Genomic DNA, 14,799 nt, shown 5'->3' on the forward strand with positions numbered 1-14,799 from the left:
CTGACACCTGTGGACAGCATAAACGTATATGGAACAGGTTTTGGTAAAGATTACACTAGAGAGATGCCTTGGATAACAAGTTTTTGTGTTATACAACTAACAATAATACTGGCTGTTTTAAATGAGCTTCACATCGGTTCCTGAAGGTATGTTCACACTGGTCCTGTCCCTGAACTTACATTCACACTGATTATCCTTCTATTGCTTTTGCACTGGTCCTGTCCCTTGTGCTGAAAATACATTCACACTAATTATGCTTCTAGTGACTTCACACTGTCCCTGGTGCTGAACATACGCTCACAATGATGATCCTTCTAGTGCTTTTACACTGGTCCTGTCCCTGGTGCTGAATGATATACATACTGATATTGCTCCTGAATGACATTCACATTGACCTTTTCATAATGAACATTACCCACTGGCTACACTGCTTACAATGGACGAAGCTACATACATTGTACTAAATCTTGGAATATGCAATTGGCTGCTTCACTATGTAACCAAGAAAAATCACACAGTATGTCTCAGTTAGCTTAGTTTTCAAGACATTGCAGAGTCAATTTTACCTGGAAGTTACTCATGATATAGATGGACCCATCCTCCCCTCCAAGGGCTACCTGACTTGGTACAGTCCTGAAAATAGATTATAACATTGCTTCATTCATTCATTCAAGACTTAGATCAACTAACCTTTGTATTACCAGTCAATAAAAGGATTATCAATTCCATTACCACAAAATACATGTAACTCTTGCCTCAATTCAAAACCGGTTCTAGTAAAAAGAGTTTGAAGCCTTTTGGTTTAAATCACTGCATGCAGTAACGTTTCTAAGATAAACTTTTACAGCAAAAAAAGCTTACGTGATGACCTACAACAATGTTGGCTTAACATTTTTCAGTTCTATTTTCTATATGTGATTCAAAATACTGAGACGGTATAAATTGGTAGTTGTTGACATCTTTTTTGCAATATCTGCCCCAAACGTTGTGAAAAATGGCAACAGATTAACAGCTGCAGCATGGCTAGAAGCACTTTCTAACATATCTCATCTGTTACCTGCCAGCTATATCCTTTTGTCCTCCTTTTGTCCAATGTACATCATCTGTGTCTACAAAGTTACCTGCACACATCTGTAACATACATAGATGGCAAACAACATTAGGAAGAATGAAAAAAAGTCCAAAAATCAGGCTAACCCTGCGTAACTATTTTCCCATGCAGAGCTATCCTGCTGCAATCCCTAGACTGATGTACTTCTGCAGAATAGCTCTGCCTTGGAGAATGTCTGTAACAGCCACTGGCTAGTTAGGCAGCACCGGTAGTATGTCTGTCATAGCCAAAACCATAACTAAACAAGGCTGTCATCCAGAGCCTACAGGTAAAAAGTACATGTAAATGCAGTAGATTTGTACATCCCATTTCACAAACCAACTTACATATCACAATACATTGCTACAAGTACTGAAATACAAAAGTATATCCATGTATGTGGATGGGCATAGATGTTAGACATGTTGCAAATGTCATATATAATGTAATATAAGGCTGGGAAGGCTTGTAGTAGTAGTTGTTGCAGACACTGGTATGAAATGGCTGGCAAATATTTAGCAAAAAGAAGGACATAATGAAAATTCACAGGATTCAACCCAAATAGGAATAGTTTGAACCCACAGAGGACAACTGTCTCACACTCTCAGCTTCCCTTGCAATCTGAATCTCTATGGCCTGACAAAACCCTGTGTAAGGTCATGTCATTTCAACTTCAAGGCCCAGGATTCAAAGCACAAAAAGTCCATTCAGCACCATGGACACAACATCAGAAAAACAACATGTGCTTTGAATTCCAGCCACAAGCTGTTGCCTTGTGTGATACTAGTATTCAACACACCACACCTTCAAAGTGCCGACAAATCGTGTGTTTAACAACCATTCTTCCATCCACTTCAAAGGGCTGTTTTTCACAATCTACACTGAGCCCTGAGATATACCACAAGGGAACAGAGGGATTTATCACAGCAACACAGTTTTACTCCCAACCTTTCAGGGGGACCAAAACAGAAACGACAGATTAGCGAAAAGGGCAAAGTCATGAATAACAAAGTCGACTTGAGCTGTGCAGAAGTTTGTAGTACATGTACTTGTGAACTTGACTTAAAGTTTAATGTTGACTACATGTAAGCACCTAGTCATGATAGATGGCATATACTGCTAGTGTGCAAACTCATTATGGTGGCATCATAATGTGCACTGGCATTATAAAGATCAACTGGTAAGTTTCCACTTCTTTTAAAAATTCCTTGTGTGCTCTTTGCATTGACTAGTTTCTACCAATTTCAGTTCAAAGCCAAGCATACTCTACTGTTTTTATTTTATTTCTTGCCTGTATAGCCTTTATTTTGTTCTTAATAAAATCCAGACAGCCTCACTACATTGTTTGAGAATTGTCGTGGTCGATGAAGTTCATTGTTCACATATCTTATACATAAGTTTTGAATTTTTCAAACCATAATTGTCCAGTGAAAAAGAAAACTATCAATTTACATTCTTGTTTTTTGTCCTGTAAGCTTGCTCTTCTACATATCATATACCACCATCACAGAAAAGGCATAGAAATATTTGAAATCTAAATCATTATTTGTTTCATATGTCTCTTTTGTTCAAAGTTTCAAGAAGTAAACCTTTCTAATCCTCTTTTATGTTTTGACGGGTGAATCTAGGAGAGCTTTTAGAAGAGCTGTTAATGGCTGAATGCACTGTACACATCTAAATTCCTTTCACGCTAGTCTGCGTGCCACCACATGCGTAGGTCGCCCCCGAAGAATAACCCCTTCCACAGCACTGATTACACTGAACAGCCCTGCTCTTCAGCAAGTCAACCTCTGGAATGGCAACTCACCAATGAACATAATCTAGTTCTTATTACACTAACCTCGGGAGGGGACAACCTGTACATGCATATACCAAGTAGGCTTTCTATCTGGCCTAGAGCAAAGTAAAAGGTGTAATAAAACTAGTGTAAAGTCTAGAAAAAAAGAATGACTGTAGTGTCTTCTCCTCTAATAACAGCAGATAAAGAAAGTAGCAGATTGTTACTGAATGTGAGAGAGGAAAGCTACTAATTAGTATGCAGGTGACAAGGGCAGGAGTTAAGGCTAAATTTCCCGTCATTCTCCACTGCTTCTAAATTAAACAGCTTTTGAGCAAAATCGGTAAATGAATTCCCCAAACAGTTACTGAAATTTTCCAGGCACGTTTTCCGCATCTGAAGCAGGATGCATAGTGATAAGAAAGTTAACTCAACTTAAAACTGTCAGATCTTCATACATTCAACACTTGTACATAGGTGTAACGTAAGTTGCTAACATACTTCTTGTAGTATTATTACAGGGCTACCAACTGGTAATGTGAAATATCAATTACAGTAAGTGTGTGGATTCTAAATTCTGCTCCAGCATTTCAGACTCAAACAATATTTTGTAATTTTCAACTTCCTACAACCTACAGTTGATGTGCTTTGTGAAATGATGATTCAAATTGCCTGTACATGTATTTGCAACCATGAAACATTGCATCAATGATGAGGGATTGGGCACCAGACAAGACAGGATTATTTCTGGCACACAGGTCTTAAGTCTGCCACAGCAATCTCTACATTAGCGTGGCCTGAGTTACAATGGTGCCCTCAAGTCAACAGAGAAGTAAGCTAGCATTTAGGGAGAAATTACTTTCAAGACAAGACTAGACAAGAATGATAAACTTGCTTTCCAAGCTGTGGTAACAATCACTTTGAAAATGGCAGCTTGAAAGTACTACATGTATATGTCATGCAAAACCTTCATGGCAGCACAACAGAACAAAAGCCTGCTCATTCCATTTCCCATCAGCCTTCTTTCTTTGCAGTACATCACATAAAGTAATGTTACATGTCAAAGGTAAAACCAACATTCTATAGATAGAGATCTCTACAAACGAAAGTGCTGTCATGTAACAGTGCTTTAAACTCAGCTGCTATTTTTCAAAATGTTCTCCCGGGAAATCAACACTACGTTGAACTTATCCACACCCTTTGGTGAAGAAAAGTTGTTAAACCCCATTTAGTTTTGTACATTATTAGTAAAGGGTTGGAGATGTACATCATGTAAATATAGGAGACCTGAAGCTTTTACCCTGATAACCCTGCACCCAGATTACCACTCTAGATATGTCAGGAGAAAGACACAGATAAACAGCACACACTTTACAGTCAGTCTACACGTCCATCAGACACCATTCTAAATTCTGCTCAAGAAGGGAGCTGCACTAGAGACTAGACTGACATCATAGTAGATTGACGCTTGGCTGAACAAAGCCTCTGATCAAAGAAGCGAACCCAATTTGTTCAGCTGCACCTGACAAGACTGTGTAAGATGTATACACTACAGTCCTGCATAGAGATATGTCTGCTCTAGGGAAGACAGGTTTAAAAGATAAAAGAAGGAACAAATGACCTCAGATATTGTTTGATTGCCTTCTAATAGAAAATGAGAACAAGCAGAGTAAAATTAGCAAAATATCATAATGATGAAGGTTTTCAACACTACATATCCTACATTCTAAAATTTACAAAAGCTTGCCACTCTTAGTCGGACTTCTGTGTTCCTACCCTATCTCATGCCCACGCCTTGATTTCCTCTAAGACTAGTACTAGATAATCCATGTTAGCAATTCATGTTTCAAAGGGACCTGCCTGGCACAGACCGAAAAGCTCTCATCACATATTCTCAAAGCTTTCCACAGGCTTTGCCTAGAATGTCATGAACTTTAAGAATGGATTGTGATTGTGTTGCCCTGAGAAGCTCAATAATACTATTGGTAGTACACGAGGAAGCCATGGCTTACATTTCTTACTTGCCTTTAAGGCAAGGGGGATGTTTTTCCAGGTATCGACATTAGGGGGACTGCAAACATTTTATCCTCAAGGTCGCTCAAGGTTGTCTGCAAAGGAGGTTACTTGGGGACATACACTAACCTCGTTTTGAAACCTTTCCTGCAAAAAGAAATAGCGCCAAAATCTCGGCCTGCCTGAAACTGTTCATCTGTGTGTGTCACAAGCCAATGAATTTAACTAAATTGTTGTCTACTTTGCATGAAAAGGAATGGTACAGTGGTCTATGGTAGTGAAGAGATACAGAAAATACTGTTCTGATAAATGGAAGTTTGCACAACCTTGAAAGTACAATAAACCTCTAGGTGTAATCCATCAGTGGGAAAGATGATGATTGAAGATCATAGCTGATTCAGAAGTAGGTTTATTTCCCCAGGCAATGTCTCTCATGTGCACAAAGACCGACACCTTCTTGGTGAAAATGGCACATTTATATCTCTGATGGAAGAGTGATACAATGATATAGTGGATGGATCTTAATATCCATTTTCTTTTTCTTTAGGTCATGATAGGAAAAAAGTTATCAGTCTGCAGTATATTTATTCATGTCAAAATAGCTATATATCTATAATATGTATGAGATAACTATATAGATGGTATCCCTACAATTAATAGGAGTAATTCTTAGAATTATGCAAATCAGCTTTTAAGTTCCAATTTTTATGTTTGTTCCTTAGCCATAATACTTATATTAGCCCTGAAAAAAAGAATAAATATCAAAGACCACTCTTTACCTAATGGTTCCATTAACACTCATTTTAGAAAAGGGTGCACCATTGCACTATGGCCCTGAACGTCTGACCGAAATGAGTGCAATATTTCTTTCTTGCCACGTCCCACAACACTGTACGTGACATTACAGCTGCATTTCAGAACAACCATTGAACTTTGTACTATCATCAATCTTCTTGTGGCTGTGACTTTTGCAGATGTCACACGTTTACCTACAGGGTCGTGTTGGGAACAGCCGGCTGACGAGGAATGTGCCAGCGCCATCTGGATGCATCTGTCCCAGATGACACCTCCCGACCACCTGGGAACTCACTAACTCTCCATTACGGCAGGAAGAGTGCAGCCCGGCATAAAACTAATTACAGAGAGATCTCCAATTATCTCTAATTACTACAGCACTTCAGAGGCAAGAGGGCAGCTGTAGGTGGCTGGTTTTGTCTCACAGGGAGTGTACAGGTGGGTTTTGAAGAACATTCAAGCAGAAGACTGATATAAGACCAACAAGTTAATCAGAGATGGCAGACTTCAGACCCTTTGCCATACTGCTTAGTAACCCTTCTAGTCCCATACACAAAAATAACATGGTGCATACTGTCATACTATCACAGAAAAATCCATACAAACAGGCAAACACAGAGACAGCCTAAAATAATACAGCCTAAAATAAAACTCCCTAGTAAAATGTTCTATGTACACAGAACAAAAAATTTTGGCATGGACTGTTACCAAAAAAATATGTTTTCCATGAATATGGCAGTGATGTTTTTGTTAAGTATTGGTGTCAATTATTTTATGTTTTGTGCTGAAATTTTGAATTAAGACTGCACATGCAAATAATTATGTTTGGCATCCCCTAGAATATACATTGTGGTTCATCCCTAATATGCCTTACTAAGTAGTAGTAGTTGAACTGTAGTTCAGAAGGAAAATTACTATCATAAACAACCGTTGGTGACGTTTGCCAGGGAAAGCCGATTCCGAGAAATTAGCCGTAACAAAGTACAAAACCTCCCACTGGGACCCCGACAGGTCTGTTTACTCATTTCTGACCTGTCTGTTCTATGATTAATGTTGGATTTAATGTTTGAAAGATAATAACTAATCATTCTTACACCTGTTGCATGCAACTACAGCTGTCAGATTGAAAAATAGGCCCAAAGTTGGTACGATAAACGCTTATAACTTTGTGTGGATGCATTGGAAGGCATCACCATGTTTTCAGCACCAAGGAGAGACATCCTTTAAAAGATTGACTGAAATGGGGTGGAAGGTTGAAAGGGATGAAAATGTAAGGAAAAGAGATATTAGGAAGTTTAAACTCATGAAAAAGAGCTAAGGTTTAAGACAACAAAAGGAGGGATGGATGGATGGAAGGATTGAAAGATTGAACAAATGAAGGGAGAGAGGAAGGGAGGAAGGAAGAGTAGGGGAAGATGAATGGACTAGTGGAGTATATACATGTATAGAAAGATTTCAATAAGGTCAGGACAAGTTCTGAAAACCCAGGGGATAACCTAGATGTCCTGGGACACAGGACCATTTCACAGGTCATTAGCATAAATGACAGGACAGTCGCTGCTTCCATCAATGCATATTCTGTCCATATGACTCTCTGGGGGGTCATCCCTGGTCCAAATACCGATAAAACAGCTCTGTGAGATGGAAGGGATGGACTTCTGATATCAGTTGTCATTATGGTCTCACTACAGGTTTAGCTGAGATGTTCCAGATAAACCAGAAGCAGCTTGGTCTTAAAAGCTAAGGTCTCTCTGGATTTGAAGGATTACAGTTGCATAAGATGTAAGGGAAAGAATCAGGTGGTACCATTAAACCATACCAATAGCCTTAATCCTGTTAAGTACAATTGTATAGGATATGAAATATTACATATCAAAATTGCTGATTTTATCAAAGCAGATTCAGCCAATTAACTATAGAAAAGGTGAAAACACAGATTTGCCTCTCATGTAATATAAAATCTGCAATGCTTGTACTTAAGGAGTCACTCCTGTCAATTAAAATCCTGTCAATCTAAAGACAAAGAAATGGCATCTAATGGCCTATACTTGCAGGGGTGTGAAATGTGACTCTTAAAAGTCTCTTCAACATTGAGCTTTTAAATTCTGAAGTGGAATTTAGCCCTTATGTAGGACTCAAAGGTAGTTAAGAGCCATGTTTCCCAGTTCAGTACTTCCTGTCATAAAGACATCATGGTCCATTGAAATAGCCCCCCCCCCAAATAGAAGACACTCAAACCAAATCGGATGTAAAAAGGTACAATTTGATTCATTAACAAAAAAGGCTTTTAAAAAATGTGACATCCTGATTCAAAATTTAGCATATCATTTCCCTTACTAGCCTTCTAATGAGGTCAATGCACGGCAACACCTTTACCCTGAGATTCCACTCCAAGATCTGGTTCAATGACCCAGAACCTAATCTTCATAATTAAGTTTACACCCCCTATCATGCACTTAAGGATTCTTCTTGAAGGATTTTTCACATCATTTTACGCGTAACCTTTCTGAGCCCTGAATATTGTGCTGTGTGCCCTCCAGAGACCTGAAAAAGTGTTCAAGACCTGAAAGGTAATGCATCACAAGTCCCCTCTGACCTTCTACCTACCAAGCTACACATGATAACTTTCTGAAGGTTACCTAATTTAATTAGTGGCTCCAGCCAATCAGGAAAGACCTTCCAAGGTCAGGCAGGAGTGTGACAGCAGAGGGTAAAAGGCTGACACCAGAACTAATGAAAAAATGGACTGTAGATGGCATTAATGTAAAAACCTTTGATAACACACTTATCTGGTCGAAAGAACAAGATGGCTCAAATAAAAATTATTGCTCTGGCTGTCAAAGCTACAGTATATAAGCTATCTATAGAATATCTTTCTAACACGCAAACTTACTGAAACTCATCATTACAAGTTTTGTCGGCTGATTCTTAAACGATGTTGGCATTTTGTGCCTTTTTTAAGTTACGAGAGACCTGATCTGTATTTTCTTTCTGTCTGTTTCTTGTGTAGTTCTTACAGTGACCCAAGAACATTAGTCAGACATAAATGGAGGGTCCTTGATGATGAATCGGTTTGCATATGCTATCATGCCAGGGGTTCCCCGTGGACTGAGGACATGCAATTAAGTTCCTCCTCCCTACATCCGTTATTTGATGTCATGCTGCCCTCAGGAGAAATTAGGTGTCTTCTCCAGCCTGGGTAAAACAATTTGTCGTGCTCTTCTGCTGCGACACCCGCTGACATGATGCACATGTTGCCCTTGTTTACAGTCAGGCCACAGCTGCCTGCGATTATGGCATTACAGCACAGTAAAGCAGGCCTCACGCTACCTAAGCCATATGAAAAATTCAAGACTTTCCGAGGGTTTAAGCATGCTTGTAGCGTCTTTGTTACCTGTTACCTTTAAGCCCTGGCAGCAGCCCTTTGATTTGGCAACAGTTTCAAAACTCAGATGAAGGGATGAACAAAGAGGAGATGATGGGAAAAAAATGAAAAAAAAAATGACTTGCCACTTGAAAAAGCATCATGCTTCACCTGAGTTAAGGATGAACAGCTTTACCTGTTACTTATTTTTTACTGATTTGTAGTTGAATGTCAAGGCAATGCCAAGAAATAGAGTGGCAAATAATCTCATTTCAATAGGCAAGGACATTTATAGGACAGGCAAATTACCCCCTCAAGAACATGCAAGTGGTTTATGATATATAATACAAACGGAAATGATGCTTATTACCTGAATGAATGAGACCTCTGTGTCTGTGTCATATAAAACAGCAGGGCTGGAAATACTTACATAAACATTTACTTGTACATGAACGTTTGCTTGTACCAGACAAAGCATTATTTTGCTCTGTCAGAAAAGGAGACGTAATAGCAACATTTCAAAACATTTCACAGTGAGTTGGTAACTATTACCACAGTTAACAAAAATGCACCCATGTACTCAGTACAGGGCCTGTGCAGCTCTAATTTTGCCTGCACTACATTTACATGTATCATGCATCTCCAGCCCAGCACCGTGAGTTTTCATGTCATGGGGACATGGTGGAGTATCAATCTTATTCTAGAAGGGATTTGTAGAGTGCATGCAGATGATTGCAAATTTGCAATACTTAAATCAAAAGTCCTAGCAATACTTAAATCAAAATCATTGCATGAAGGTCAATGTTCGGTAACTCTGACAGATTATCGAGTACATTGCCTATTCATTTATTCGTTTTGGCTGAAGATACAGCCAAAGTTGCCCAACTAGCATGGGGCTGTTATCAAGAGCCAGCCTTGAGACTAATATGACACTGGGGTTCCCCAGGCCTCTGTCCAGGTGATTTGTACTGAATCACCAACTATAGAAACAGCTGGGGCATGCCCCTACTCTTTTTCGAAAGGTGTGGTGGGTTCTTTAATATGTACGGGCTGTGTCTCTCCCCAAACATGGGACGTTCATTTAACATCCATTCCATTTTTACCTGAGTGAAGTGAGAAAAGTCATGTAAAGTGCCTTTCCTAAAGCTAAGGGCACAACATCGGGGTATGAAGGTACTTTCGAACCCAGGACCAATGGCTTCTTTTTTCTCAATTCCAGGCCTGAATATCTTAGCTGTCATTTTTTGGCCTTGCAAACATTTTTCTACAACTTACATGTTGCAGGCAAATATTTCCAGCCCTGTAACATTGTTTGTACTGATAGAGTTGAAGCTATGACTACACAAATTGGTTATTAAGTGCGGGGTGATTTGAATTGATTATCATGATTCAACAGGAAGAAGGCATCATTGCATGGGGAATTACAGCTACTTATCTGGTTTTAATGTTGGTAATTTGGCTGCTACATATTTCTCCTACTGATACAGGATGTTAGAAATAATTGAACTCTGAGAGCGTACCAGAAATTGATGCATAGGAACTGAATTTAGACAACCATACTCAATCCCTCCTAATGGAAGATGCAGAAAGACTTAGTCTGTTAAAAGTTCAGTTAAGTCTCCAAAACACTTTTGAGTATAGGGCAGTGCCCATCCCCATTTCCATAGCCCTTGGACCACACAGTTGTGTAAGCTAGTCTTCTAGTAGTGGTGTGGGTTTAACTGCCATACTCTTTCTCATAAGTGCTAAGTACGGGGGAAAGCAGTATGTACCATTTTTAAATCCTTTAGTATGAACTGGCCTGTCATAATTCTATAGTCCACGTGCACATTTATATCCCAGTTGCAAACTGAGCACTGGTCAGGTTTACAATTCTGTATTCTGTTTTCCAAAAGGAATAAAACTAAACAGCCAGATAATTAATATCAAGAAATAGATGTAAGATTGCAAGGTTTGCTGGCTTTAACTTATCCTAAACAGTCAGGCTTTTAGGGGCTAAGCTCCACACTACCTCCGCAAGAAAAAAAACTTGTACTTACAGCATTGATGATGGCATTTGTAGGTAAAGTCTGCACAATGGTGCCACCTTGGATGACATGTAGGTTCCTGTAGTTGTCTGCTGCTAGTATGTAGTTTGACACATCACCAGTGGAGCTACACAGTCCTACTGCCAACAGGCAACGTACTGTGGGGATGCTATTCACTCCCTGAGGGGAGGGGGGCAGGGTTAGTAAGTATATACATGTAGTTGCAGAGTTTTCATGTTTTTTTTCTTCATCTCAAGTCAAAAGAGTGAGGTAACGATTGTTTTTGGCTAGTCCATCTGTCTATATGTCTGTCTGTCTGACAGTGTGTATTTCTGCAATTCCCAATACTGTACAGTATGCACAATTAATTCAGCATTACTGTCATACATCCTCAGTGTTACTATAGTTGTGAATGGGATTAGGGTTGCAAAGCAAAGGGGTGAAGTCTGCCATCTTTTATTAACTTGATGTTGACTGTTTGCTACACACAAACACACAGATAGACAAGCCAAAAACATTACTTTGGTCCCTTGGACCAAAGAACGGTTATCATGTAAGTCGGAGATGGGTCTGATAATTTCAGTTGTTGTATAATTATGTAGTTCATTGCCACATAGTACAGTAGGTGTAAGTAAAATCATTCCACAATAATTAGGTGAATATCTAACCCTTGTTATTCTAGTATCTTGTAGTCTCAGTCTCCACAGAGTGCTGTATGGTAGGAAGGCATTCACTGTTCCACCTTCATCTCCTGCCACTATCATCAAGTTTCCAACTGGGGAAAGAATGATGCACATTTTAAGTATTCGTAATTCCTCCATCATGTATTCAACATTTATTTGCTCAGAAAATCTCAGAAAACAGCATTGCTGTATCCTATACAGAATCTAATTTCCAAGCAGATGTCGGGTGGAAGATATTGTTTTCTGACTGCTAGGCTTCTCTGACAGCCATCCACCCTATATCATCTGCTGACAATTTGCATGTTTAACAACCAATCATTGACTAATAAAATGTGATTGTCGAGTAGGTATAATTTGGGTTGGAAGTCTGTCAGCCCTGCAATCAGAAAACATCACCATCTTCTAGTTCTACCCCAATATCTGCTTGGAGATGAACCTACTTGCATCCTCCTCTACATCCAAACAGCTGATGCTGTGTTCTCCCAGACTGCACCTGGCCAGAATCTGTTCGTTACAGAAGATGGTGACGGTTCCCTGCGAGTCTGCCGCAATGAGGTCCACCGAACCAAACCTGGTCACGTTGTGGAGAGCCAGCTGCTGTATGGGCCCTCCTTTGGTCTCAAGGGCTGATATGCACTGTGTGGCATTACATTGAAGAAACAGCCATGTTTTAAACCAACTGCATGCATGCAAACTTAACTTTGTTAAAGACATATTAAAATAATTTTCTCAACGTTGGACGTCCAGACTACCATTTCAAAACTAATCAACAAATTAATGCCTGAGCCTACATAGAATTCATGTCATACAGAACATCTCAACTTGTATCTCGGTAGTATTATCACCACATTTCATCATTAATACTGCAGTCCTCCGGTATTCCTGCCCACGTTTTTTTCTTGTCCCAGGGTGCAACTACCAATATTACTTCCCTCTCAACCTAGGTCATGCTCTATTTCCTGAGAACATGACAAGAATAAAGTGTTTCTGATTTCACAGCTCAAGTCAGACAATCTTTCAAACCTTCTTTGAAGTCTGTTTTTATATCTGCATGGTAAAAGGCTTGAGGACATTTTGGAAGGTAGCCCGGTTTTAAGTAAAGTACCGTAACACAGCTTTTAAATGCAACTTTGATGTACAGTGTTTTCATTGCCACACCATGTTGGTGTTCTTGATTTGGATTTTGACGGACCATAGCTTTTTTTAAATAAATTTATATTTTTAAGTTTTCTTATGGAAAACTCTTATTTCAGCTATTCACACTTGATATATGTTATTAGAAAAGGTTAGAGGATATTTTAAGTTTTATTGTCAAAAAAGTGCTTGTGCTCTTAAAGATTCACTGAAATGCAAATATCTGCTACATGTAACTATGTCTACCTTAATCTTGGCAAAAAGGGCAGTGTTACGGTCAGGGCAAAGGATGGAATATGAAGTATGTATAAGGGAATAAAATATTCATTGCAATTATGGTTTAAATTGATGGCTCATGGGGACAGAATTAAATCAGCTTTTGCCTAATGAGGATCAGATGACCTGAAAAAATGGTATGTTTGTAAGAAGACACTTCAGGGCCAGGGCCAAGTGCAGGCATAACTAGATTAGACTGCAACTTGTCATCGCAAAATCTGATATTATTGACACAAAAAGTTTACATGATGACTGGAAAAAAAGTATTTTATCAAGTTATGAATCAATTTCAAATACAGATATTTTTTATACGATTGAGATGAAAAAAAATTCAAGTTATAATGCCACAACCAGCAATACACATGTAATAATAAAAGAATTAACACAATTGACATTTTTATATGTGTGAGAATAAGACTGTGCCATTATAGTGTTGCATTAGTAACGTTATTCAAATCATTGCTGATTTTTGGCTCAGCTTTTATGTGTACCATACAGTATAATACATATGCCGAGATAGAATGCCTGGCCATTATTTATGCAGAACTGATGATGCATAGAGATCAATAAAAACAGGATAATCAAGCTTATCAGCCCTCCCCATTCATTCAAATGGAATAGTCCTAAATCAAACTGTACTATAACTGTGCTATACTATAATGTTATAACGTTATATCAAACTTCATAGCTCCATACTTGTAGAGTGTTCTCGCTGCTCTTCTCTCCTGACACTGGGAGATCAAACAGTCGGATAACTCCGTCCTCGCACCCAAGGACAAGTAGTGACTTCGCACTTCTGAAAACAAAACAGCCATAAACTGAAAAATAGTAGTATTCGGAATTATTCATATTGATAAATTCTATGTATGCAAGTAATGGTACGTCTATTATATGCAAGTTAGAAACTATGTCAGTAGCAGATATCTAGATAATTTCCAATTCTGCAAATATTGACTGCATTTTGTTGTTATAAAATTATAAACATTTGCCCCCCTCCCACAGTCAGTCTAGTTTGCTACCTCAGTTTTGGACAATTTTAAGAATCTATGAAGAACGTAGCTGAAAAAATTGACTACTTGAGGGTGGTTTGTATACCTAAACACCTGTCCAACGGATAAGACGTTGAATTTTTTAGGAAATCTCCTTTCCCACAAACACTGCATCAAAGCCTGCAACATGCTTTCACACGGAAGTAACAATAGCATACAATTCGTCAGCCGATTCGAGCCAGAGTAAATCTTCTGGCTTTTTGTACCTTTATAACGTTATATGTCATGTGTTGAATGCTACAATTCATGGTATTTCTGCTATCAGTGGAACCTTAACATATTCGAAGTTCAGAAGAAATCGGTAACAAATGTTACTTTTCTTTTTCTTCCATGAAAGTTTGATATAACGCATTAGTTACACGGTAACGTTAATATGTAGTTGTGGAGCGTTTTAAGCCGCTTGCTTTATCTATTCCAAAACACATATGTATTCATTCATTCATCGTACCTTGCATTAAATTCCCGCATAATTTTCTTAGTATCAGTGTCAAATTTCAATGTCAGAATTCACGTATTTATAATACTTCGCGCATGTCATGTTTAAGCGTCACAGTATAGATATCATCAGAGTTTAACAACAGTGATATTACG

General features: G+C 38.7%; 1 protein-coding gene across 1 annotated transcript in view; it reads right to left on the reverse strand.

The window, feature by feature from the left end:
• LOC109474923 overlaps positions 1-14,357 on the reverse strand; it is a 16,558-nt gene extending 2,201 nt beyond the window's left edge. The window contains exons 1-7 of the mRNA XM_019775419.1: positions 14,255-14,357; positions 13,856-13,955; positions 12,190-12,385; positions 11,735-11,841; positions 11,079-11,246; positions 1,058-1,131; positions 567-633 (exon numbers count right to left, since the gene is read on the reverse strand). Of these exons, the coding sequence (XP_019630978.1) occupies positions 567-633; positions 1,058-1,131; positions 11,079-11,246; positions 11,735-11,841; positions 12,190-12,385; positions 13,856-13,955; positions 14,255-14,337 (795 nt within the window). The 5' untranslated portion in view covers positions 14,338-14,357. The remainder of the gene's footprint in view (positions 1-566; positions 634-1,057; positions 1,132-11,078; positions 11,247-11,734; positions 11,842-12,189; positions 12,386-13,855; positions 13,956-14,254) is intronic.
• Positions 14,358-14,799: the final 442 nt, after the last annotated feature.

This window comes from Branchiostoma belcheri, unplaced genomic scaffold (assembly GCF_001625305.1).
Source record: "Branchiostoma belcheri isolate BF01 breed outbred unplaced genomic scaffold, Haploidv18h27 scaffold32, whole genome shotgun sequence".
NCBI lineage: Eukaryota > Metazoa > Chordata > Leptocardii > Amphioxiformes > Branchiostomatidae > Branchiostoma > Branchiostoma belcheri.